The sequence below is a fragment of the Taudactylus pleione genome, unplaced genomic scaffold (genome assembly GCF_031769625.1).
Source record: "Taudactylus pleione unplaced genomic scaffold, aTauple2 ptg000113l, whole genome shotgun sequence".
Classification (NCBI taxonomy): Eukaryota; Metazoa; Chordata; class Amphibia; order Anura; family Myobatrachidae; genus Taudactylus; species Taudactylus pleione.
The window spans coordinates 9,310,952-9,338,749 of NW_028284515.1; the positions used below are offsets into that span (position 1 = coordinate 9,310,952).

General features: G+C 44.1%; 1 protein-coding gene across 3 annotated transcripts in view; it reads right to left on the bottom strand.

Annotated features, from left to right (window-relative positions):
• KCNH5 (potassium voltage-gated channel subfamily H member 5) overlaps window positions 1-27,798 on the bottom strand; it is a 543,084-nt gene that overhangs the window by 410,303 nt on the left and 104,983 nt on the right. For all 3 annotated transcript variants that reach the window (XM_088471312.1, XM_088471311.1, XM_088471310.1), the window contains exons 3-4: window positions 23,697-23,803; window positions 17,187-17,315 (exon numbers count right to left, since the gene is read on the bottom strand). In XM_088471312.1, coding sequence (XP_088327438.1) covers window positions 17,187-17,315; window positions 23,697-23,803 — 236 coding nt within the window. The remainder of the gene's footprint in view (window positions 1-17,186; window positions 17,316-23,696; window positions 23,804-27,798) is intronic.

Consider the following 27,798-nt stretch of genomic DNA (forward strand, 5'->3'; position numbering starts at 1 on the left):
GCAGGACCATGGATGAACTTGGGTGATTGGTTAATTTCTATGGAAATCACATAAATATTAGCCCTCCTGCCAATCAATGTTAGTGGTCCAGACACACCCCTGTCCCTTCCTTTACAAAAGGGGCCCTGTTCTTTCCAGGCTAATTGTCCTCTCTAATGGATGGCCAAGTCCCTCTGTGGTGACTGGCCACACCCCCTCTTCTACCTGGCCACACCCCTTAAGCATGAACCCCTTTCACTACATTCCCTGGTGGGCCCTTCATGTACCAGTCTGACACTGAGTATAGCCATCTGCATAGGAAACAGGTCTGTACTGAAAGTTTGCCCTATATGCAAAATAATACACAGGTATTTGCATGCCTTGCATTGCAACATGGTTAACACAGGTGCAAAGTTTTTTTTTTTGCTTCCAACTCTTCACCCGCTAAGGGGTACATTACATTACATTCCAAGCAATGTGTCATCTCTCAGGCACTGCAGTGGAACGGCCCATTGCGTTCTTCGTGAAGAATGAAATTCCCTCTTGAATCTTTAACCGCCTTATGTGCTGAGAAATTTCTGTTCTTACTGGTGTGTTCTTCAAAGAGGGATTTTTGTGTTGACATGGATATTTTCTTATTATCCCCATTGACTTCTATATAAGATTGCATCATTGCAGAAACCAAACTTCTAGGTGCTTCTTCAATTTCCTTTATTAGAGGAGTTTTCTAATGCATCTGAAAAATCCTACTATGAATGAGAACATCCGCCTTCTATATCCTTGTCAGGAACACAGCTTTTTTAACTGCTTGCTTAGCATAAAGATCAAGGGTAACAGAAGATTCTTTAATCCCAACAATAAGTTCTGGAGGCTGACTTTTTCTTTTTGTCTGAGAACTGTACAACAAAAAAAATACTTTACATTTCTGCAGAAAAAGTTCCATCACAGGCTGCAAAACTTGAAGTTATTGTAACTTGCTATCCTTCTTTCCCAGAGGCTTTAGGGAAGTACTGAAAGGAATTCACGGTCATTAGCCTAACATTCCAGTGTATGGTGGAAACTATATGACAAACACCACTAATATAAGGGTTTGCCTCGGGCAGGTGCCTGTCAGGAGTTTGTGTTTCCTGCTTCCGGGAATTGATTACTACGTATGTCCAAAACATTGTGGCTAATTCAAAGTTGCATCATGCAAAGCGTGCGTGTTGCGTGCTTGGAAGAAGCTACCGGTTTCCGCTAGTGCTCAAGGGTAAATTTACTAAGGTGAGAGTTTTTAGAAGTGGAGATGTTGCCCATGGCAACCAATCAGAGTCTACTTAACATTTAACTAGCACCTTCTAGGAGATAATAGCTAGAATCTGAGTGGTTGCTATGGGTAACATCTCCACTAAAAACTCTCAGTTTAGTAAATTTACCCCTCAGTGTCAACTGCATCTACAGTATGTGGCTGCACTGCCGCTATACATACGCTTGTGAGAGCAGCAGTTATCATTATCAGCACGCAATCTGCATCTGCCCGTCTCTGAATAGACCACAATACCAACTACATGCCTGTGGCAAAGTTTACCTAAGTGCCAACCCCTCCCTTAATTGTCACCCAGTTACACCCAATGGGACAGATTCAGTGTCGGACTGGGGCATGAAGGGCCCACCAAGGGAATGCAATGGCAAGGGCCCACAGGGGCATGACCAGCCATTGGGTACATGTGGTCATGAACTAGAGGGGCGTGGCGATCCCACAAAGGACACAACATAGTCTTAAAATAATCTGTGCCCTTTTAGTCCACTAAATAATATGTACCCCCTCTATTAGAAAAGTAATCATATGTGCCCCCTTTAGTTTTTAAACATAATGCGCGTCTGTATCAGTGTAATACACATGTTCTCAAACTCGGTCCTCTGTCTGTCTATCTATCTCATATCTCTCATATTTATCTCTCTATCCATCTCATATCTATCTACTTTATATCATGTGTCTCTCTGGGCAGGATGTACTAACACTGTGCGGTACATCCCGCCAGTAACAGCATCCTTACTGATCGCATATGTACTAACATATGCGATCAGTACCACAAAGGACAGCTCTTCCGATAAGAGCTGTCCTTTGCAATCAGCGCTGCACCCTGGACTTCCGGGTTTGTGACCTGGGAGTCCATCTGCGCATGCGCAGAGTGACGCGTGGCTGCAGGGCTTGCTGGGAGGGGGGTCTGATCGGATCCCTCATACCAGCGCGATGCCGAAGAAGCCCATAGGCGTCGGATCCCCAGCTGCCAGCCAATAGTACATATGGAAAATGCAGTAAAACCATGAAAACAAGGGTTTTTATCGCATTTTCATTTAGTACATCCCGGCCTATATCTCATCTCTCTCCCTCTCTCTCTCTCTTATATATATAATATATATATATAATATATATATATATATATATATATATAATGCACATTTTCACCTGCAATTGTAAAAATTAAGTTATCGGGCCATTCATCAACAGGGTAAAGCAGGAGATATCACAGATATCTCCTAATTACCTTCCTCTTGCGGACTGGCCCGCTGTCCCCATACACTAGTATGGGGACAGAATTCATCAAGCTCCGAATATATAATATTTTCAGAGCTTGACTGTGGGAGCACTGCTCCTCCGGGCTCGAAACCCGCTCCTTCCCTATGGTAAGAAGGTCTGGGTTGCGAAGAGGGATCCTTTCAGATCCCTCCGCCACTCTCCGGCTCCTTCCACCGAACGTCGGGCTCTTTTGCGCATGCGTTACCTGTAGGTCGTGCATGCGCAGTCCCGTCACTGCTCCTATATGAGCATTGAAAAGATTCACAAGCCGCTTGCGGGGACAGCTGATTTTGGATCAGCTGTCACCGCGCCAAAGCAATGATGAATTGCTCCAGTACCCACGTGAGTTAGAATGTTAATTATCGAGGTCCGTTCGGTCCACGATAATTAACATCATGAATAGGCGTCTCTCCATCTATCTCTCTGTCTACCTATCTTTGTAGTAGCTTTAAAAATAAAAAACTCACTCTGCCGAACCACCACTAGGACATACTACCCTGCTCACACCCATGTATTATCCCTTGCAGCACATGGAGTTACTGAGACAATCCACACATCATGACACATGTATTTATTACTGTATAGCAGGGTGCACACTGAGCACTTTAGATGCAAACGTGCATCCGCCTGATGTCAGTGTGAGTGTGACCGCCACGGCAACTGATTAAGGCAGTCCCATGGAGGAGGAGGTACTGAGATGGACAGCAAGTAAAAATAAGAGGTAAAGGGGAAGAAGACATAGGAGCCCATTTATTAATGATCGCATTTTGAAACGCGATCAGGGCATGCAGTACCGCTCATGATCGCATTGCAAAATGCAATCATAGCGGCCGGATGTATTATCCGGCACATGCAGGGTGACGGGCTCCGAGGAGCCCGTCCCTGCGATGTGGCCGGACTGCATTCGGGGCCGCTGCACATGCGCAGTCCCGCGGCCTGCACATGAGCGCCGCCCATTGCCAGCGGAGGGATCTGGGAGATCCCTCCGCCGGCTGATATGCGGTAAATTGCCATAGACAACGGCGGCTAACTCTATCTTCATATGGCGTTAGCTGCTGGGGCCAATATCGGGAATGAGCATTCCCGATATTGATACATTTGGCAGCATCGCATCCCCCATAGAAACCTATGTGTGAGGCGGCTGCCGGCGGCAATGGAGGGATTGCAGCAGGTATCGGAGATAGCTGCTGTGGTCCCTCCTTCATACATCCGGGGGATACTTAGTATTTGAGGTAAACCCATGAAAACGTGTGTTTTCGGGGATTTTACCTCAAATATTGAATGATATATGGGCCCGAGGGGCAGATGCAACAGAGAGGGACAGGAGCAGCACTACAAAAAGATAAAAGAGAAAGGGGGTATATAGAGACAGTGTAGCTGGAGAAACAAAAGCGAGGAAAAGAAATAGACAAAATGGAGAAGAAGAGAGGGATGGGGAAGAGCTAGCATGGAAAGACCAAGTACAACTGCTAGTATAGTTAAAAAAAAATGTAATATCTGCTCCATTTTTTTGTTGTAAAACAGTACTTTTAAAATATAGTACTTCAACATATAAAAAATAGCATTCATAAAGGCACATGAGGAAGTGGACTGTGCCGGAGGGAACTGGGAAAGTGAAAGTGAATGTACAGGGCTCCTGCCTGCCCCCACCCACCACCAGCCGAAGGAGCCTTCCTCATGCGGAGACTAAGCTCCGCCCCCACCAGACAACAAAGACAGCCTGGCCTAAAAATCACAGCCCTGGCAATCACCATTCAACAGGCTGCCTGTTATACCTAGCAGCCTGTGGATCTGCAGTTGGATCACAAATTATGCAACTGGTAATGTCTGGATCTCCTCACCTGATGTGTGATCCCCTTCAGCCACACACAGCTGAGAGTGACAGTCTCAGATTGCATGTGGGCGCCGCGGGGATGCAGGACCTGCTGGGAGGAGCTGTCACAGAACGAAGCTGCCAGGAAGGGACAAACTGGAAGGATGAGGAAACAAGCAAGAGAAGCCTAAGGTATATAAAAAAGTGCAGGGGGTTTAAGAGGATGGATGGAGGGGGATAAGGTTCAGTTCCTTACACTACAGAAATATGGGTAAACAATTATTAAAGGGGACTATATAAAGAATATACTGTATACTGTAATAGTGCTGCTATTGGTGCACTGCAGGGGCTGAAGTTATGTCATTGTTTCATGCAACTCTGGCAAGTTTAATGCAGCTGGCTAATTGTTTTTTGTTTTGGTACTTATGAATAGATTTATGTGTTAGGGTAGTTACATAACACAATGTGCCTTTATGAATGCTATTTTTTATATGTTGAAGTACTATATTTTAAAAGTACTGTTTTACAACAAAAAAATGGAGCAGATATTACATTTTTTTTTAACTATACTAGCAGTTGTACTTGGTCTTTCCATGCTAGCTCTTCCCCATCCCTCTCTTCTTCTCCATTTTGTCTATTTCTTTTCCTCGCTTTTGTTTCTCCAGCTACACTGTCTCTATATACCCCCTTTCTCTTTTATCTTTTTGTAGTGCTGCTCCTGTCCCTCTCTGTTGCATCTGCCCCTCGGGCCCATTTATCATTCAATATTTGAGGTAAAATCCCCGAAAACACACGTTTTCATGGGTTTACCTCAAATACTAAGTATCCCCCGGATGTATGAAGGAGGGACCACAGCAGCTATCTCCGATACCTGCTGCAATCCCTCCATTGCCGCCGGCAGCCGCCTCACCCATAGGTTTCTATGGGGGATGCGATGCTGCCAAATGTATCAATATCGGGAATGCTCATTCCCGATATTGGCCCCAGCAGCTAACGCCATATGAAGATAGAGTTAGCCGCCGTTGTCTATGGCAACTTACCGCATATCAGCCGGCGGAGGGATCTCCCAGATCCCTCCGCTGGCAATGGGCGGCGCTCATGTGCAGGCCGCGGGACTGCGCATCCGCAGCGGCCCCGAATGCAGTCCGGCCACATAGCAGGGACGGGCTCCTCGGAGCCCGTCACCCTGCATGTGCCGGATAATACATCCGGCCGCTATGATTGCATTTTGCAATGCGATCATGAGCGGTACTGCATGCCCTGATCGCGTTTCAAAATGCGATCATTAATAAATGGGCTCCTATGTCTTCTTCTCCTTTACCTCTTATTTTTACTTGCTGTCCATCTCAGTACCTCCTCCTCCATGGGACTGCCTTAATCAGTTGCCGTGGCGGTCACACTCACACTGACATCAGGCGGATGCACGTTTGCATCTAAAGTGCTCAGTGTGCACCCTGCTATACAGTAATAAATACATGTGTCATGATGTGTGGATTGTCTCAGTAACTCCATGTGCTGCAAGGGATAATACATGGGTGTGAGCAGGGTAGTATGTCCTAGTGGTGGTTCGGCAGAGTGAGTTTTTTATTTTTAAAGCTACTACAAAGATAGGTAGACAGAGAGATAGATGGAGAGACGCCTATTCATGATGTTAATTATCGTGGACCGAACGGACCTCGATAATTAACATTCTAACTCACGTGGGTACTGGAGCAATTCATCATTGCTTTGGCGCGGTGACAGCTGATCCAAAATCAGCTGTCCCCGCAAGCGGCTTGTGAATCTTTTCAATGCTCATATAGGAGCAGTGACGGGACTGCGCATGCACGACCTACAGGTAACGCATGCGCAAAAGAGCCCGACGTTCGGTGGAAGGAGCCGGAGAGTGGCGGAGGGATCTGAAAGGATCCCTCTTCGCAACCCAGACCTTCTTACCATAGGGAAGGAGCGGGTTTCGAGCCCGGAGCAGCAGTGCTCCCACAGTCAAGCTCTGAAAATATTATATATTCGGAGCTTGATGAATTCTGTCCCCATACTAGTGTATGGGGACAGCGGGCCAGTCCGCAAGAGGAAGGTAATTAGGAGATATCTGTGATATCTCCTGCTTTACCCTGTTGATGAATGGCCCGATAACTTAATTTTTACAATTGCAGGTGAAAATGTGCATTATATATATATATATATATATATATTATATATATAAGAGAGAGAGAGAGGGAGAGAGATGAGATATAGGCCGGGATGTACTAAATGAAAATGCGATAAAAACCCTTGTTTTCATGGTTTTACTGCATTTTCCATATGTACTATTGGCTGGCAGCTGGGGATCCGACGCCTATGGGCTTCTTCGGCATCGCGCTGGTATGAGGGATCCGATCAGACCCCCCTCCCAGCAAGCCCTGCAGCCACGCGTCACTCTGCGCATGCGCAGATGGACTCCCAGGTCACAAACCCGGAAGTCCAGGGTGCAGCGCTGATTGCAAAGGACAGCTCTTATCGGAAGAGCTGTCCTTTGTGGTACTGATCGCATATGTTAGTACATATGCGATCAGTAAGGATGCTGTTACTGGCGGGATGTACCGCACAGTGTTAGTACATCCTGCCCAGAGAGACACATGATATAAAGTAGATAGATATGAGATGGATAGAGAGATAAATATGAGAGATATGAGATAGATAGACAGACAGAGGACCGAGTTTGAGAACATGTGTATTACACTGATACAGACGCGCATTATGTTTAAAAACTAAAGGGGGCACATATGATTACTTTTCTAATAGAGGGGGTACATATTATTTAGTGGACTAAAAGGGCACAGATTATTTTAAGACTATGTTGTGTCCTTTGTGGGATCGCCACGCCCCTCTAGTTCATGACCACATGTACCCAATGGCTGGTCATGCCCCTGCGGGCCCTTGCCATTGCATTCCCCTGGTGGGCCCTTCATGCCCCAGTCCGACACTGGTCACACTTACTGGGACTGTCATGCTCTGACAGTGAGTGACCCAGAGAATGGATGACAGCAACCCCCCCACCCCCGCTCGCGGCCCGCTAAGCCCCGCCCCCTCGCGGAAAGGGGCGTGGCCACAAAGCACTGGGGCCCACCGGGGAAATACCCGATTCCCCGGCAGCCCAGTCCAAGCCTGGACAGATTCAACAAACTCCCGTGCTACTCACAATAGCCCACAGAGGTATAGAAGTGGATGTACAGTGCAATAAAATTGCAGGTGTGGACACTTGTTGTGTGCAAGTGGTGTATAATAAACATGGAACACTCAGAGCTGTTCCAAGTAGCTTTCATCCTGCCCAGCAGTCCCCCTTGATGCTCTGCACAGATGTGCTTTTTGAATTTTACAACTAGCCTTTTCCTGGAGGTAGAAGACTGGTGTTCCCCACGTTACCAGCCCTATACACGGATTGCACCATCAGATGCTGTGACATCCTGTTGGATGTGGAGGGGATTCGCAGGGACAGAGCTTTATCGCAAGCTCTGTCCCTGTAAGAGATTTTGAATAAATCCCTGTGATATTTCCTAAATTCTCAATGCGAATTTAGGTGATAATCACACTACACTACATGTCATCTGCATGGGACGTGGAGCAGCTGCAGTGGGCGGTGCCGGGGACGTGAAGACGAGTTTGTGTCATCTTGGCCCCGCCCCCGCTGTGCAATGCCGGGATTATCGTCATCAGCCACCTGTACCGCCCACTTAACTCGGAAGTTAGGCCGACACCGGGAGACTTGGCTTCTTTTCTGGGTGGTCGGGAGCGCCACCCGATTTTCTGGAGCCTCCCGACCGCTTTGGGAGAGTAGGCAAATCTGATATTCCTTCCATGACCTAAGCACCCACTAAGCAGGGATTTTAAGAAACTCGACTCCTAAGGGGCTGAAAAGGGGTAAAATATTTTCTCTCGACTGAGCTGATTGGGTGACATGGCCCAAGTGCTGTGGGATTGTAAGCTTAGGACTGCAGCGCACAGGGGTGGCTAGAGGGGTGTGTGTAAGGTGTGTGTGTAGTGTTTATTTTAATATATATTTTGCAGTGGAACTACAGGTACCAGTGGACCCGTAATGCCCCACATACTGGTACTTGTGGTTCTCAAAGTACCAGCATGCAAGGGAGGCTTGCTGGGATCTGTAATTCCACAGCAAAAGACAATATTTTTACTTTTATCAAATGCACTATGCTACACCTTCAACTCAGCACCCACCACCCCAGGGGTGCTAGGGATAGCCCTGGGCTATCAGCCTAGGCCTGGGCTACCCTGGAGAGGGGGGCCCCTGAATTGGGGATCCCCGGCCTGAGCTAACTAGCGGTCAGGGTTAATGCTTCGGCTTGGGGCCGGTGAAAGGGCTCCCTTGGTTGCGGCATTAGCCCCCCCAGCTACAAAAAGTCTGGTGCTGGTTCTGGATAATACAGGGGGACCCTACTCATTTTTCCCCCTGTATTCCAGAGCCAGGACCATATCAGAGCCCAGTGCTGGTTGTGCAAAGTATACGGGACCCCTATGTCGTTTGTCCACCATATTTTGGCAACCAGGGCTGGTTCTGACTTGCCCGGTGCTTCTTGTGCTTAAGTACAGGGGACCCCTACGTCGTTTGTCCCTTGTATTTAAGCACAACCAGCACTGGGTCTCGCCATTTTTAAAAAGAATTTACACAGGTGTTTTGGGTTTTTTTTACCGCAGCAGCACAGACGGGTCTCACTGATCCCGTCCATGCTCTGTATCAATGACACAGATGCATGTAGCACGGATCTCCTGGTCCGTGCATGCATCTGTGTCATTAAAATACACAGCAGCACAGTCGGGTCTCACTGATCCCATCCGTGCTTCTGTGTGAATGATACAGATGCATGTAGCACGGATCTCCCTAGTCTGTGCTACATGCATGTGTGTCATAACGCACTCGAACTCATGAATATACAAATCATTAGATCTTGCACAATAGATTGGGTGAACATCGTGCAGCTTTTGCTGCACATCGTTCACTTCAGCTGCCAGAGAGAGTTCAAGGGCGATTGCATACGAGATCACATCTTATACAAATCACACTGTGTATGGCACCTTAAGATTAGAGATGAGCGGGTTCAGTTCCCTGAGAACCGAACCCATCCGAACTTAGGGGATCTGAGTCAGATCCGAGTCGGCTCGGGTTTTCCTGCCTGACTCAGATCTGAAAACGAGGCAAAATGTCATCAGCCCGCTGTCGGATTCTCACGGGATTTGGATTCTATAAAGTTCCCGCAATCGCCGCCATTTTTCATTCTGGCTGTGGAGAGTGAAGAGGGAGGGAGCTGGGAACTGTGCTGTGCTGCTCTGCATAGGGGCTGGCTACAGTTGTGTTGCTTAATGTCCTTAGGGTCTGGCTGTTCTCCATATAGGGGCTGGCTGGCTGTTGTTGTGACTGAGGTTGTCCTGTCCATCAATAGGGGCTGGTTGTCTGTTGTCCATATATAGGGGCTGGCTGGCTGTTGTCCTGTCCATAGTGGCTGGCTGTTATCCATAGGGGCTGGCTATTCTGCTGTGTTGCGACTGTTGTCCAAGGGGTGCTCTGTCCATAAGGGGTGCTCTTCACCCCCAGTGTGAAAAAATTATTATTTTTTTCTGTGTGCATGTTAGCCACACTTGTCAGCAACGTAGGTGCACAGGGTTGCTGTGCTGCTGTCTGTCAAGGGGCTACTGCCTCTTTCAGGGGTTCTCTTCAACCCCAGTGTAAAAAAAAAACAAAAACATTTTTTTCTGTGTGCGTGTTAAACACACTTATCAGCAATGTAGGTGCGCGGGGATTCTGTGCTGCTGTCTGTCAAGGGGCTGCTGCCTCTTTCAGGGGTGCTCTTCCCCCCCAGTGTGAAAAAAATCCAACAATATTTTCTGTGTGCATGTTAGCCACACCTGTCATCAACATAGGAGTGCAGGGGTGCTATGCTGCTGTCTGTCAAGGGGCTGCTGCCTCTTTCAGGGGTGCTCTTCAACCCCAGTGTGAAAAAAATCCAACAATTTTTTCTGTGTGCGTGTTAGCCACACCTGTTATCTCCGTAGGTGTGCAGGGGTGCTGTGCTGCTCTCTGTTAAGGGGTTGTTGCCTCTTTCAGGGGTGCTCTTCACCCCCAGTGTGAAAAAAAAATTTCTGTGTGTGGTTGTGTGCGTTAGCACCAACTTAGCTGCACTATAATTGCTTGGTGACACAGCTGTAAGACTGCAGTGAGTATGGAGGACAGTCACATGACCAGAGAGCAGGATCCACATACCAGTGTTGTAGATACCGGTAACAGTTTTGATGACGATGCAAGGCCGTCAACGTCTTCTATGAAGGCCGTTGTACCAGGGATTAATTCAGGCCAAAAAGTCAGGCTAAAAAATTCAACTTTTACCCTATTAAAGCATAAAAAATGTAAAGCTAAGTCAGCTTTAGAGAAACAAAAAATTGGCAATATGCCATTCACTACAGAAAGTGGCAAGGAAAGGATAAGGCCTTGGCCTTTATTTATGACTGGTGGTTCTAGTTGTGATGATTTAGCCCTTCTGCTTGTAGAAGAGGTACAAAAATGTTTTAATTGTCTCTGAAAAGTCACAGATCCCCGAGGAGAGTGCAAGTGTGTCTGCTGTTGCCATGTGTGAGCCTGACTTTTCTAATACTGTACTTGAAGAGGATCCTACTTCCACCATTTGTGTGCCCTCTTCAAATGTGGGGATGAGCAGCACAAGTCAACATGCTGATGAAGAAATCGAGGATGCTTCTGTGGAATTGCACCAGGAGGATGATAAGAATATTTATGTAGTTGGCAATAACAACAAGAAAGATGAGGATGTTGATGATGATGATGAGGATGTTGATGCCGAGGATGTTTATATAAAAACTGTAAATCAGGCAACAGTTGTTGCCCATTTTGGGAAAAATCCCATTTTTGCCATGCCTGGTCAAAAGACCAAAAAATCCACTTCTCATGTGTGGAATTATTTACACCCAAATCCGGACAACCTTTGCCAAGCCATTTGTAACAATTGCCAAGTAACAGTGAGTAGAGGTAAGGACCTTAACCATCTAGGAACCTCCTCCCTGTTATGTCACTTGCAACGCATTCATCAAATTGAAAAGGGTATTTCAAATTCAGAAACTTTGGGGACAAAAAACGTAACAACAATCAGTTCAGTGTCACCTAGTTGCTCCCATCGATCTGGAACCAAGCGTCTGCAATCTCCACCACCAACACCTGCATCATCATTAACATCCTCAATTTTGATAGGAAGTAGTCCTGCATCCTATTTCATAAGCATAACTGATAACTGACTCTTCTCCTATCCATGATTCCTCAGAAGGATCCTTGAGTGCTACATCTGCTGCTGCTGCTGGGGGTGGATCTTCATCCCATAAAGGGACAAAGAAGTCTACTACTAGTAGTAATTTAAAAAAAAATGACTATTAAACAGTCTTTTGATAGAGGAAGTAAGTATAACAGCTATCCCCCACTTTCACAGCGGATTACTGATGCCATGACGGCTGTACTAGTATTAGATGGTGAAATAATAGAAAATGAGGATGATAGTGTCAAGGAAGTGTAAAAGGAGGATGAGGGGGAAATTTGTGTCCTATCTGGAACTAATGAGGATGTTGATGATGAGGATGTTTGCATAAATCAGCCACCAGTGGCAGCATATCTTGCTCATGATAAAAAGAAAGCCAGAAAAGCCACGTTTTGGGTTTGGAATTATTTTTAATTAAATTCTGACAACAGTTGTCAAGGTATGTGTTCCATTTGTAAAGCAAAAGTTAAGCAGAGGAAGGGACGTTATGTCATTTGCAGTGAGTTCATGCAATTTATTTAACAAAATTATAATAATTTGTATATTAATAACAAGCAGTCCAGTATCACTTACCAGCAGTTTTGACCAGCACATGCAATCTCCAACTCCCTCATCATCAACCTCCTTAATGATTGAAGGTAGTCCTTCCAAAAAATGTTTAGTGGGGGCCCAAACAAACCAAGGAGTTCATCCACAAAAGTGTAAGTCCTACTCGCTAAAGTGCTTGGTTTGTTAAACTGTGCATGTCTTTTTTAATATCCCACATAAAAGTGGGTGGGACAATTCCATCTTGCATAATTTGGGGCATTGCCGACTGACATTATTATAGTTTATTAAACTGCCATCCTGTCTGCCACTGCTGTGTGGCAATGTTTCATAGATGTCCTATATTTTTTTAAACTGACGTGCGTTTGTGCCGCTGCTCTGTCGTTTACTTCAGCCAGCCAGCTCGCTGCAGCCTTTGGCCTATATTGGTGAAAAATAGTGAAATCAATATTGTGAGCTGTGAGGTGGTTAAAAATGCCTAGAAATGCCTGAAAATCATTGTTATTAAGGTTAATAATACTGTAGGAAAACAGGCCCAAATTATGTGGTTTTAGCTGTTTATATCATTTTTTGGAAACAATACAGATCCAAAACCAAAAGCAAAAAACAAAACACCAAGGTAAAAAATCCAAAACCAGATTCATATCCAAAACCTGGGGAGCTACAGATCCAAAACCTAAACCAAAACACGGGGGTCGGCGCACATCTCTACTTAAGATGCATATTCAGGCAAAAAGAGAAAACATGAAAAAAAGACTCTTGACACTAGCAGAGTCGCACGGGACCTGGTGCGCCGAGAGGGGCTGTTTGGCGCGACTGCAGCAATAGCGTATAAGGTACATCTGTACATTTGAGAGGGTGTGTCCAAACTGAAATCTAAATGTAAAATAAAGCTGTCCAGCATGTGTTGGCTACATGCAAAAGCAGCCAATATTTACCCTGCATGGGAAATTAATAAATGTATTTGCACCCCTGGAATTGCAGTAAGGTATATTCTTCTAAGTTACGTTCTTCTCTGCTCCCAACTCAGAACAGTCCCACTATATGTAAGACAGCATACAAAAGAAAAGATTAAATAAAGAGCTTTCTTTGAATCGTCTCTATGCCCGAGTACTCTTATTGACTAATACAATGCAAACTCCCACAAACAGGAATTTAATTTAGAGAAATTCAATGGGTGAATGAACAGGGTGAGTATTCTGCTTTGTAACTGATGTGCACCTGGCTGCACTGTAACTTGCTTTTCCATTGCTCGTTGCATTCTAGATCAATAAAGACCATTATCTTACATTATCTTTACATACAGCACTTTGTAACTTAGCAGGTCATCAATAATTTACTAGTCTTGTAATCCTGTGATATTTATTTTTATTCATTTCCGTTGTAAACAAACAGGTGAATACAATACTTTGGCAATAATAAACTAATTGTAGAGCTTTAGCTCTTACCGTGATCAAATATTTATGGCTTGAGATATATACTTATTATTATTAACTAGCCCTTAGAAACATGGGCCCTCATTCAGAGCCGTACGCTCTGAGCAGAGCGCACGCTCTGAATGAGGGCCGCCCTCCATAAAAATGGAGCGTCCTCCTGGACGCTCGTATAGCTGTGGTTCATCACCCACAGCCTATACGAGCGTGCAGTTTGATGGCCGCGATGGTCGTGACCATCGCGACCATCGAAACTGCGAGCCAGAGCCTAAGGTTGAGGTTTTCAACCGCAAGCTCCGGAGTGATTTTGGCTCTATCAGAGCCAAAATCACTCCCACTGACATCACTAGTAATGTCAGTGGGCCGGCTTCTGACGGGAGGCGTTCCCTTAGGAACGCCCCCGTCAGGGAGGCACGCCCACCAAAGGGGGCGTGCTGTCAATCAACATCGACAGCACGCCCCCTTTGATCAGACACAACGAGCGAAGGAAAGTCCTTCGCTCGTCGCGTCTGGCGCATGCGCACGACGGAGCTCCCTCCGTCGTGCGCATGCTCAGTGCAGAACATCGACCCACTTGCGAGCGGACAGCCACTCGCGAGTGGGTCTGAATCAGGGCCATGGTGTATATATATTAAAAATGTTGGGAAAAGTGCTTTGGATGAGTTGAAGATGTTGGAAATATGTGTATACAGGGTTTTAAGTGTAGCAGGTGCCCTGTTACAATGAACAGCCCAATTGTTTAATTAGTGGAGTGGTTTTATTGGTGTTATATGAGATACTGTACAGCCATACTCACTGTTATACACTGGTTTGATGGAGCAGTGTGATATACAACTCACCAGCCAGTAAATGTATCTGGTGACCGGGTAGGTGAAAGGTGTTGGGTGGAAGGTGGTTGGCAGTAATAGCGGGGTGTCTCTGGAGTTAAGTGGGAGACTACTGTCTCCCACTGTTACACTTCACATAGTGACAAGATGGCGCTGCACATGTGCAGTAGCTGAGTCTGGTGGCCATCTTGGAAAAGGGAATGAAACCTCCCTGGAGGAAAAAAATGGAGTGTGCGCAGTAGCACTCTCCACTTTCAACAGAAATCACAAGGGCCGTTAATGGATAATAGTGGGGAGCAGCAGGACAGCCAGAAGACTGAGTTTGGTGAATTATATCATTGTTTCACTGCCCCTACTGCTCAATGGCACAACTGTGGCCACAATGATGCCACTCCCCGCACCACCCACCTGGACCTTCCCCTCCTCTAATTCGCGTGGTGGCATGTAGTAAATGATGTGATTAGACTTTAGAGGTGTCATGGGAAGATTACTATTTTATTGCATTTGGTACAGTAAAAAGGCTCAGAAACAAAAAGGTAGATGTGCAAACTGTGGGCCTGATTCAGAGCCGCTCGTTAGATGTGATCGCTTGATGTGTATGCAAATTGCGTAGGCAGTGTTCTCGCACAGCAATACATTAGCATGCCCAGTATTTCTTAGAGAGCGATCACATAGTGTATGCAGACACCCACCAGCCTGTCTTAAGACACCCACTTGTACATGTCATGTCTAGGAAGTGTATGCAACCATCGGCACATCGGGTAACATCGGATGCTATCGCAGTGCTTGAGGTTGACCATACCCTGCCGCAAGCACTGCGAGCACTTCAGTGTAGAAACAAACCAGGTGACGTGTACTATGATGCTGTCTTTTAATTATGCACACCTCTAAAATGCCGTTGAGATGCTCAGGCACGCCTGCATTTGCACCTCCACTCCCCCGTTTTTAATGGCCATCCCCTGTTACCACCTACAAACGGCTTCTCCTGTCACTCACTCTGCTGGGCTGTCTATGCGCAGAGAGCGAATGCATTGTGAACTTTCGCTAAGGTATGCACATGCGCACAATGCATACACACTGCATACCACCGGCAGCAGCGAGAGTATGCATCTTAGCGAGCGTGTCTGAATGAGCTCCTGTGTCCCTACTTCCTGGCTGCTACTCAGCATCAGGGCAACGAGCATCAGGTGTATGAGAGCTTCAAACCCTTCCTGTGCTCCAGTGATTATTCCAGCTTGGTCTATGTAAATGTGAAAACCTGGAATTCCACACCTCCACTGCTAATGCAGAACACACAGGTTTCACTCCAGCCTACCCTGGAGGGATCTGATTCCACCAGAATGTGGGCAATTCAGGTGAAAGACAACCCCTCTCACCACAATATATACAGTAGTAAATGCTGATAGTGAATGTATGACACAGTACGAGATTTAGTCTCGGTGAAATCTATTAATATAATGTATATTCAATTAATCCAATGTTGGGCCTCTGTATTAAATGTGAGGCTAATAATGTAATGTCAGGTTTACTTAAAGGAAATTCTATTAAAGGTGAGTGTTATTCATTTAATGCTGAGGCTAGTTGGGGTGCAGGGTATTTATTAAACGTGGGTGCTAATAATTTAATGTTGGGGCTGATGTGAGTAGGGTGAATTAATTGTTCTGTTTTCTAGGAGGTGAGTAAAGGTGATTAATATCTATCCCTTTTCCAAACAGACTCCAACATTCCAGAATCCAGACAAGCAGCAACAAAGCATAAGACACCCACAGCAGGCTAACTTCAAAGCTAACTTTATATATGTCAATATCATATTTGCATTACTGTTGAGTTGTAGAACTGAAAACGACACTGCTTAAAAATGAGGGCTGCCATACAGAAGACATTTAAACAACAATGCAAATGTTTTTACCATCAGTAACTCTACATATGAATTTTTAATGCTCTTCCTGACTTAATTCTCTAAAGAACCATCAAATGAGAGTTTCATTCTCCCAGTAACCTTTATCCAACCCCGTACTCCGACTCCAGTAGCCGAACGGCACGTGTTGTACCATACCTACCTCAGCTCTCTGAATTGCCAGGCTCGCCGGTTGTTGGGTCATTACAACATGATGCAGAGTTTAAGACCCGTTTACTGAACATTCCCCAAACTCAGAGCATACACAGAGGGGTTTCTGAGGCTGAGATTTTGCTTGGCGTGACATTGGCATTCTTGCGGTCATAAACCAGCCGTAATGCCAGACCATGGTCCTACCGAGAAGATCATTGTCAAAGCTATTGGTAAATGTGGACAGAAGACGTCAGCCACCAGCCTGCGTCTACAAATATCCCAGACCAAGTAAGAAAAGGATCCAGCCCAGTAAGAAGCAGGATCGTAAAGTAGTGTTAACGGATTAACCCAAAGAACCAGGACGTTAATGGGACACAAGGGAAGACTGCAAGATTCTCTAATGATGTATTTCTAGTTCTAACCTGGATTTTTTCTTTTATGCATAATCCTTGCATATTGACATTGTAGAACTAATTTCATTCCGTTAAAAACTCATTATACATTAGACATTAATCTTCATTGATATTTAGTGTTATTATGTTGCATTTTCACCAAGGTATTTATAAATAACTTTTCATGGAACAAAAAAAACAATGATTGGCTGTAAGTGATTTCTTGCACACACACAGACACTGCATGCAGGATGCATCACCAATGAGGTACAGAACAATTACCTCTTGTCGAGTCATCTTCAATTGGTTGTTTGAATAAAGTTATATCTTTGAAAGTACAAAGAAATAAAACAACCTTGTCATGTTCATTTCTTATCGGAGCAATCTGCATATAAAACCAAACCGGGGTTCCTGTGCAAAAGGAAATAAGAAATAATATCAATTGATTTTACAATTCACAAGTAATGTTAATACTGGAGATAGAGTCAGGGGACTGAAGAGTTATGTGACAATATAAATATACAGTTCTCCAGGCTTTCCAAATGCTCCAAGTATTTTAACTGATCAGGTCCTATATTGTTACTGATCACGTCCTAAAATGTTACTGACAGGTGGCACATTTTCATTGATACACTATACTACTGAATATACAAATTTGATCAGAAGAGAAACTGATAGCAGCATCTATAGCAAGGGTTTCCAACCACAGACCTCAAGGCACACTAACAGTCCAGGTTTTAAGGATAGTCATACTTGAGCACAGGTAAATTAATTAGCAACTCATTTATTTTGATTTAGCCATCTGTGCTCAAGCAGTGATATCCTTAAAACCTGGACTGTTAGTGTACCTTGAGGACATAGGTTGGGAAACGCCGATCTACAGGAAGAGGTTTCAGAGATTATATGTAAGGGAATTCTCAACTCAGTGTTGGACTGGGGCACGAAGGGCCACCCGGGAATGCAATGGTATGGGCCCAAGCTTAAGGGGCGCCACCAGAGGGGGTATGGCCAGCCAAAACAGATGGATTTGTGCAACCATTAGAGAGGACATCAAAGAACAGGGCCCCTTTATAAAAGAGGGGACAGAGGTGTGTCAGCACCACCCACTTGGATTAGCAGGAGGGCTAATCTTAGTGTAGTTTCCATAGAAACAAATCAAGCACCCTAGTTCATGCATGGCCCTGCTCCTTCCCTAGAGGGTGGGGTGGGGCATTCAGGCAGTAGGGCCGACCGGGGATTTCCCCTGTACCCCTGCGGGCCAGTTCGACCCTGCCCAACCCTATCAAATCTCAAAGACATAGGTGTTGTACTTCGGTATACATTTTTATTGTGTTAAGGAGGGTGAGATTTTAACTAATCTGAATTTTACGTTTTTTTTTTCTAGTGAAAATTTGAATTTGTTCTTAATGACTGAATTTACTGATGATACATAAAATGAATGAAAGGAAAATACAATAAGTCAATTAACTAATTATTCTTATTCGTTTTCAACTACTGTAGCCTTTTGGTAGAAATAACGACTTATGCTGGGCATACACGGCCAGATAAAATACCTGTCAGACTGACAGACATTTTATCTGGCAGCCTGTCAGCCCGCAGATGTCGGCGGCATACACTGTGACGGAATCAGTATGATTTACCACCGGCAGTGAAGATCCCGACAGGTGAGTATTTTTTCTATTTACTAACCTAACCTCCACCCCCCTAAGCCTAACCCCCCTTAGCAGTGCCTAACCCTAACCTCCCTCTAAGTGCCTAAACCTAACCCCCCCTTCCACGCAGCCTAATCCTAAGTCTCCTGGGGGGGTGCCTAACCCTAAGTCCCCCCCGGGAGCCCCCAACCTAACACTCCCCCCCTGCGGTTGCCCAGTGCCCGGCTTACCTTCGATCGGTAAGCCAGGTGTCGGGCTCCCGGCCTAGGTCTAACGACAGGCGTCAGGATTTTGACGCCTGTCATTAGACACTTGCCGGGATTAGACATGCCGAGGGTCGGCATTTAGACCGTCGGCATCCCGACTGCATACCACTGTGACATATTGACACACAGTATATTAGCCCAGACATCTGCGCTCCGCTCATGGGGTAGGAGACATCTCCCTGTTCCTTCCATGAGAAGGAACACAGGAAATGTCTGTCGGCCGTGGCTGGGCATACACTGCCCGATGCGGGAGACATTTTAACACACAAATATCGCATCGGACGGGCATGCTGGTCGATCTGGCGATATTTAACCCTTGGTCGCCCACGCACATGCTACAATTATTGGGGCGATCCGCGGATATCGGGCGGATCGCCCCGATAATTGTAGCGTGTATGTCCAGCTTTAGTTGAAGTAGATTTCAGGTGACCTGAATCAAATAAGTTTGAAAAGATATTACTTTGGGCTTTTACATACCCAGACCTACATTCACTGTAAAAGGTATAATACAGTAGGTATGTAGCATGTGTTTACACAATGTTACCAGCTCACATATATACACATACATATATATCAGTAAAAAGAGTAATATTTGGAAATCATCTTAATATTAACTGATGGACTGCCAGAAATAAAGATAAGCTTTTTATATGAGACTAGGATAAGTGAGGTAGTTCTAACCACTTGCCTGAGAGAAAAGAAAATATAATATGATTTTAGAAAGCTTAAATAAAAGCACTGTCCTAGAAAATGTACTACAGTCTACAGGGGCGTCTTAAGAGAGGAGGGGGCCTGTGTGCACTCCCCGTGCGGGGCCCCCTCCTCTCTCCCTGGTGGCTGGTAGCCGACTGACGCGGATGGCCAGCCACCGGAGCATTAGTAGACTCCGGGCACTAGAGTGTGCCCGGAGTCTACTGCGCATACGCAGAACGCCGGAAAAATTTCCGCGGCGGCTATTTTCGGCGCTCTGTGCATGCGCAGTAGACTCCAGGCACACTCTAGTGCCCGGAGTCTACTGCGCATGCGCAGAACACCGGGAAATGGCCGCGGCGGCCATTTTTCCGGTGTTCTGAGCGGCAGAGACACCGAATGCGGGACCTCGGACAGGCAAGTTTAAAAAGAATATGGGTGCAGTGTGTGTGGTACGGGGCCCCCCTGAACCCGTTATAGATACGCCACTGACAGTCTATGTTTTGTATGGTTATAGATTTTTTCCACTTTTTTCCACTAATACAAGGAAAGATAACTTTTACTAAATATAACAGTATAACAGTGATAACATTAGATCTCTACAAAACATAAAGTGCAAAAACACAAACAAAAATGTCTAATTAAATCAATTACCAGTAATAGGTTAATAACTTATGACCTGAAGATTAAAAACCCAATAACCTGCTTTGTTTCACTCGGCACTCCAGCTTTCCTGGCGGACCTGAACATTGATCGTTACCTTGTGAGACTTTAGCTCAGCTCATTAGGAGGTTTTTATGGACAGATCTAAAGTCTCATTTCAGGGATTTCTAAAAATATCTTTGAAGTTAAGATTTATTACACAACAACATTGTCTACAGCTAGTAAACGGAATTGTCTATCCTTGACAATTGTCTATCCTATTTTTGTAATTATTCTATCATTATTCTTAGTGTATTGTACTACAAGTCTCAGCACGATAGCACCTCTTAGTATGTTTAAAGTTAGGGTGTGCAGTTCTAGCCCCCTCCCCCTTCCTTCTACATTTGTGTATATATTGTACACTTGAAGACTGAGACTCCTTATGCTTGGAATTAGCACCTATCATCTGTCCTTAGGTGTTTTTAATCAGCACAGGTCCCTACATTGCTGTCTACATATTTATATGGGAACTATTATAGGCAAGCCCTAGATAAACTGACATAGCGTGCAGCATCCACCCCTATTGTGTCTGTTCTGATTTCAGGCGCATGCTAGCAGAAGTGTATTGAAAATGTAGCGTGCGTTCCTGAACGGTGACATGGAGGTGTCTTAGAGCAGTATTTCCTAACCTCAGTCCTCAAAGCACAATAACAGTCCAGGTTTTAGTGATACCCATGCTTGAGCACAGATGGTTAAATCAAAATAACTGAGGTCCTAAACAAGACACCTGTGCTCAAGTATGGCTATCCTTAAAACCTGAACTGTTAGCGTGCCTTGAGGACTATGGTTGGAAACCCCTGTTATAGAGCATGGATGGAGATGGTCCAACTCATGGGAGTGTTGGTGAAAATGGCTTTATATTTACAGCTAAAAGCTGGCACTTTGTAAATATAGCCTATAGAGTCCTAAAGCTAATAAGGTAAATTTGTATTTTTGGCATCTATGTATAATATCTTTAAACCCACATTTTGTGTTACTATGTTTTTGCATCATCATAAATTAATATTTGATGTTTGCAGGTGTGAAATTTATCAGGACTTTAATTTGGAATGTATGTTTTATTTTCAATGAGATATGTCAGTCCCTATTTTTGGGGGGTTTCTAAAAAGGGAAATGTGATTTTTTTTGTTTTATTCTTCTAGTGCTCTCTTTCTACAGACAATAGTAATATTATATACATTGTGAAAGTTGCGTACATACTGTATCTATAGCAAAATCTAAAACTTTGTGCCAATAACGTATACAAATAAGCACCACAAATTTCAATGTTGCAAAATCCAAGGGGAAAATCTGAACCATTTCATGCAATTTTGGAAAAATTTTATTTTTACAGCACATCTCCCGGTGATACAGTAACAGCCATGTTCTCCTGCTGCAGATGGTAGAGGGATTTTGAATCTCGGTGTTCTGAACCTAAAACAGTGAGGAGCCCAGAGCAGTAGGATAGAAACTTTATTGCAGCAGAAGAACGTTACTGACGCACCAGGGAGGCTTCAGGCACTGTCCGTTCTGCTAATTGGAGAGGTTATATGATATTGTTATGTGTTTGGACTGTACTGCATGCTCTTTAGGGACAGAGACTATTGTCAATGATTACACATTCTCTGTAAAGTGCTGAACAATATGTTAGTGGTATAGAAGTAAATGGGAATAATAATGTGTTACTAGAGTTCATTTTTAACCCATTAGCAACCATAAAGCATATTTTTGTAGCAGGCTTAAAACTTACACGCCGCGTTTTTACGCACGGCCAAGTACACGGCCAAGTACTTCCACATATCTTACGGCATGGGTATAAGCAGTTGTAGATGGTCACCATTATTATTATTTATTTGCATAGTACCACCATAATATACAGCACTGTAAAGTCCCTGCAAAAATACAGTTTATAGTATAAATAAAGTGGGGTTTATTTATTTTAGTCAACAGCCAATTAACCTGCCGATATAAATCTATCTCTTATAAAAAAACACACACACTCATTTTTAACAATAACACTTCCTCTACACTAGAGAAAATGACACATATTACATATAAAACTAAATGGGAAGACAAGAAGAATACATTTACGGACACAAAAGCCATAGTCCTATGAGCTCGCTTAATGTTTGAAAATTAATAATTAATGAAAAGTGTATTTATTTGCTATTTTCATTTCAATTAGCTGTTATAACTCAAAAATACTATTTCATTTAATATACATTCAAAAGAAAGACCTTTAGCAATGTAAAAATAAAACTGTACAAAAACTGCTTTGATTTCCCAAAAATATATATTTTTTTATACTACAGTGCATATTTTTACCCACTGCTTAGGAAAAAGCTTCCATTATACAGTAGGTGACATCATGGGCGTCGGAATGGGGGGGGGGGCGACTCGCCCCACTCAAACATTTAAAAGGAGCTGCGGCCACAGACTTTCAGGGCTGTGCAGCTTTATAGTAATAGGCTGCACAGCCCCTGCACCGCATGATGGAGGAGGTGTAATGTGCAGTTAGCGTTCCCGTTAGTCTGTTTCAGTGGAGCGCCACGCCCTGCCCTATTGCTAAAGGGCAAAAAGCACCCTGTAATCCAGTGCAGCGCCCCACTGAGAACAGCCTGCGGGTGCCGTCCTCACCCGCAGGTTGCAGTGTCCCACGGGTGGGGAAAACTGCAGTGTAGCCCCCAAGAGTAACAAAAAGGGGGTGCATCTTAAAGACACACCCCTTTTCATTGACCACGCACACTTTGCGGGCACGCGCAGGTGTTCTTGCTCTAGGTCCGGCGTCCTGCCCAGTGAACACTATGCAGTCTTTAAGTTAAAACACTGCATATTACATTTCCTCCTTCTTGTGGTGCAGGGGCTTTGCAGCTTATTACTATAAAGCTGCACAGCCCTTACAGTCCGCGGCCGTTGTTTATGTAAGATGGAGGGGAGGGGAAGGGAGGGGAAGAGAAGGGAGAGGACAGGGCATGGGCGGCACTAGAATGATTTTTTGTTGCCCTCCCCCAACATAAAATAGGAATGGCCATCGGTGTGGTTACCATCGATGACGAAATAGCAAGTGGCCATCGATGGTTACCAACTATGTAATGGATGACCATCAATCGTTTCACCAACCAATGGTCATCCCTGTTCTTTGACTGACTGACCCGTGGACCAATTTGAACTGGGGGCAGGGATTCATGGGTGTCGGGGGGTAGAGCTATGCTACGTGTCCGGGCACCATGAAAAACCACAAAAAAAACCCCCAAAACATTTGGTTATCCTGTTCCATTGATGGAGGGAAACCATCTAAATCATCGATTGTCGACAACCATCCCTAAGATAAAATCGTTTCCATGCCCCTGGGTGGCATTATAAACCAGGTGTCATGGTGGAATAATTGTTTTTACTACAGCACATATAACCCGGAGGTAAGTGAGGCCGCAGGTACTATGGTGAGTTCTGTATTGTCATGCATCAGTAAATCTAGGCTAGGCACAGTGTTACAATATACATACTGCTTTTCTTGTAAAGTAGGACTTCAAAGCAATTCGATTCGTAGTTATCAAACGTCTGCCTCACTTTCTCAACGGTCTTCTTATCTGTTAGTTCTCCGTACATAAAGCTGCAAAAGAACAGAATGATGTATTTACATTTGTCAAAAAAACTATTTTTGATAAAGTTTTTTTTTTTTCTGGTGGAAGGAAAGAACAGAGAGGAGAAAAGATTGCCGGGGAGCTATACTTTAACCAGGGCCAGATTAAGGTTTGTGAAGGCCCCAGGGCAACTACTGCAACTTGTGGGGTCACCAAGCAATACAATTGTCAATATGATATGCTGGCACTGTTATTAAAAAGTATAATGTGTAAAATACTCCCCAGCATCACAAATATATTATACACAGTTTACATAATGGGAGAGATGCATCAAAGCTTGGAGAGAGAACGTGGACAGAGATAAAGTATCAACCAATCAGCACCTAATTTTTCAAACACATCCTGTAACTTGGCAGTTAGAAGCGGATTGGTAGATACTTTACCTCTCACCTCTTTGTTTTTCTCCAAGCTTTGATACATCTCCCCCAAAACCACAATGCCTCCACGCAGGTGATGTTAATATATGTATGGGCCCCCTCGCATATGGGGGCACCTGGGCAACCGCCCCTTGCCACCCTGTTGTAAATCTGGTACTGATTTCAACCCATTATAGGGAACTCCTCCAGGACACATGAATCTGATCCCTTTAAACCAGAGTTTATAAAGCCAAGTAAATATAACAGACATACTACAAATAAAAGAACAACTGGGAATCAAAGACTGACCATATACCCGGTGTGTTTATTCTACGGCTATTTGTCTTTATTATTAGGTGCATACTGGCTGTGGGTCCATGCATTCCAATGGGGTAGATTGTTTAACTGGCTCATTATTCATCTTAGAGGAAATTGAATGTGTGAATTTCTAATTATTGGTTTGTTTCCAGTCAGCTCAGCTGCTTTATATAATTGGTCAATACACGGTACAACCATATTGTACCTCTTCCTGTAGACAGTTCCTTGACCGGATGGTCACCCGATTTTTGGGAGGCTCCCAGCCGAATCGGGAGGGTAGGCAAGTATGCTGTTTATGATCTGGAGACCCAAGAAGTACCGCTATGATTTCTTAAAAGTAAAACACTTGGAGATCCAAGAAGTACAGCTATGATTTTTTAAAAGTAAAAGACTGTAAATACACACCTGTTTATGGAGATAGCTGCTGGGTTGATACATTACAAGCAGTGTTTTGATAATGCTGGCTGCAGATTACACAGGCAATGTGCTTATGTGAGGTTGGCTAATGAATCCCTTGCCAATCTTGTTTACATGTGTGTGCCCTGATTATTGGGTAGTGGACGAAACGCATGTAGCATTATATGTTAATTGGGCATCACATTTGTGCTCTAGAACATGATGTTTACATGAAAGTGCTTACCGTTCTGCAGGGATTCATAACATGCATAATTGATACCTATTTCATACTGTAACAACACGACACAGTTCTTGTGCATTTACACAGTACGAAACCAAAGCATAATGCAAGTGCCGAGGTGGTTATAGTGTAAATATCTGAAGGAGCTCACTTGACCATTATTTACATTATTTAGCAAGACACGTAGTACTATACAGCAAATACACTTTGCCTTTTAAACTGAGCTGTAGGATGTACAATTAAAGGATGCAGCCAAATTTGGATCACAGTACAAATCTATTACTTTCAAAGTAAATAAGAATATCATTATAATATACTAGTAATTTTGTTAACAGAAAATACAATCAAACAGGAACTCGTTATTTCGAGAGATATGCGTGGACTCCTGTGTTTTGGTTTTGGTTCTTATTCATCATCAGGTTTTGGTAAAACCACCCTCAAGTGTTTTAATTAGGATTCGGTTTCGTTTGGGATTCCTTAAAAATCGATGCAAAAAAATAAATAGATAAAAACAGCTAAAATCATGTAATTTTGCCCTGTTTACTTTACATGCATCCAAAACCCGAGTTCGGTTTTTAAATCCAAATTCCGAATTGACAGCAGACCTGAGCCGGGCATCAGAACTTTAAAGTGATTCCGAACTTGGACTCGAATCGACTCAGAACCCTTTAGTTCAGGTGTATTCGTATTTCAGGAAAACCATACCTAACATCTCTAGATGTTTCTGTATAAATTAGAGATGAGTGGGTCCGGTTCACCGAGAACCAGACCCACCCAAACAGAGGGGATCCGAATAGGATCCAAGTCCGGCACGGGCTTTCCCGTCTAACTCGGAATCTAAAATAAGGCAAAACATCATCATCCCGCTGTCGGATTCTCGCGGGTTTTGGATTTTATAAAGGTCCCAGTGATTGGCGCCATTTTCCCTCCGGCTGTGGAGAGTGTACAGAACAGACGTGCTCTGTGCTGCTCTATCTATGTATCTGTTCTCAACTTCTCAAAAGTGCAGTGTTGTCCTGTCAATCAAGGGTCTGGGGCTGCAGTACATAAAGGGGTGCTGCTGCCCTGTCCATCAAGGGGCTGGGGCTGCAGTACATAAAGGGCTGCTGCTGTGTTGTTCATAAAGGGGCCGGGTCTGCGGTACATAAAGGGGGGCTGCAGTACATAAAGTGGTGCTGTTGTGTTGTCCATCAAGGGGCTGGGGCTGCAGTACCATCAGTGAGTGCTGCTGTGTTGTCCATAAAGGGGCTAGGACTGCAGTATATAAAGGAGTGTTGTGTCATCCAGGGGTGCTCTGTCAATCCAGGGGTTCTCTTTTCCAGTGTAAAAAAAAATAAGTTAAATAAAATTATCATTCCACAAAAAAATATAATTTTTTTTTAATTTTTATTTTGTGTATGCTAGCTGCGCTGTTATTGTTTGGTGAAACTGCTGGTCAGACCACAGTTTATCAACCATGTATTGTGACACTATAAGTCGTAACACAGAGTGTTATTTTTATTGATAAAAAATATTGTGACACTGTAAGTGGTAGCACAGTGTGTTATTCTTTTCTTATTCATAAAAAATCTTGTGACACTGTAAATGGTAGCGCAGTGTGTTATTCTTTTCTTATTCGTAAAAATCTTGTGACACTGTAAGTCAGGGTTTCCCAACCACGGTCCTCAAGGCACACTAACAGTCCAGGTTTTAGGGATAGCCATAATTGAGCACAAGTGACTTACTTAGTACCTCAGATATTTTGATTTAACCATCTGTGCACAATCATGGATATCACTAAAACCAGGACCGTTAGTGTGCCTTGAAGACCGAGGTTGGGAATCACTGCTGTAAGTGGTAGCGCAGTGTTTTACTCATAAAAAATCTTGTGACACTGTAAGTGGTAGTGCAGTGTTTAACTCAAAAAATCTTGTGACACTGAGTGGTAGCGCAGTGTGTTTTTCTTTTTTTATTCACAAAAAATATGACACTGTAAGTGGTAGCGCAGTGTGTTATTATTTTCTTATTCATAAAAAATATTGTCACACTGTAAGTGGTAGCACAGTGTGTTATTCTTTTTCTTATTCATAAAAATATTGTGACATTAAGTGGTAGCGCAGTGTGTTATTCTTTTTTTATTCATAAAAAATCTTGTGACGCCATTTTGTAAAGAGGAGGGGGCAGGCACAGTGAGGAAATCCGTATTGATACCTTACCTCTAGTGGGAAAAGTATCACTTTTCCGAAAAGCTGATTCCGCAAAAAGAGCAGCTTTTCGGAATGATACTTTTGTTAGTGAGGCATGATGAATACCTCCAAAACATTTTTTAAACTCGCAGAAAGTTTAAAACATAATTATCACTAGTGATAATTATGTCATGATGAGTAGGCCCCTAGGTGACTTATTTTTCCATGTTCCCTCCTATATCAAAAGCTGGCTATACTACTAGCTGATAGTGTATATTAATGGCAGTGGTCTCTAGCAGTGAATATTAGGGAGAGATGTGACCTGACAGTAAAAATGAAAGAGCAGTGACTGACTGTGAATATTAGGGGAGTGGGCACGAATAATAAATGCATAAGGTGCAAAGGGCATTAAAGGGGCATGTGGGCACCTGAAATCTGAGAAATAAAATGTTTGTTGTGTAACCCTACTGCATTTTATGGTCACACTT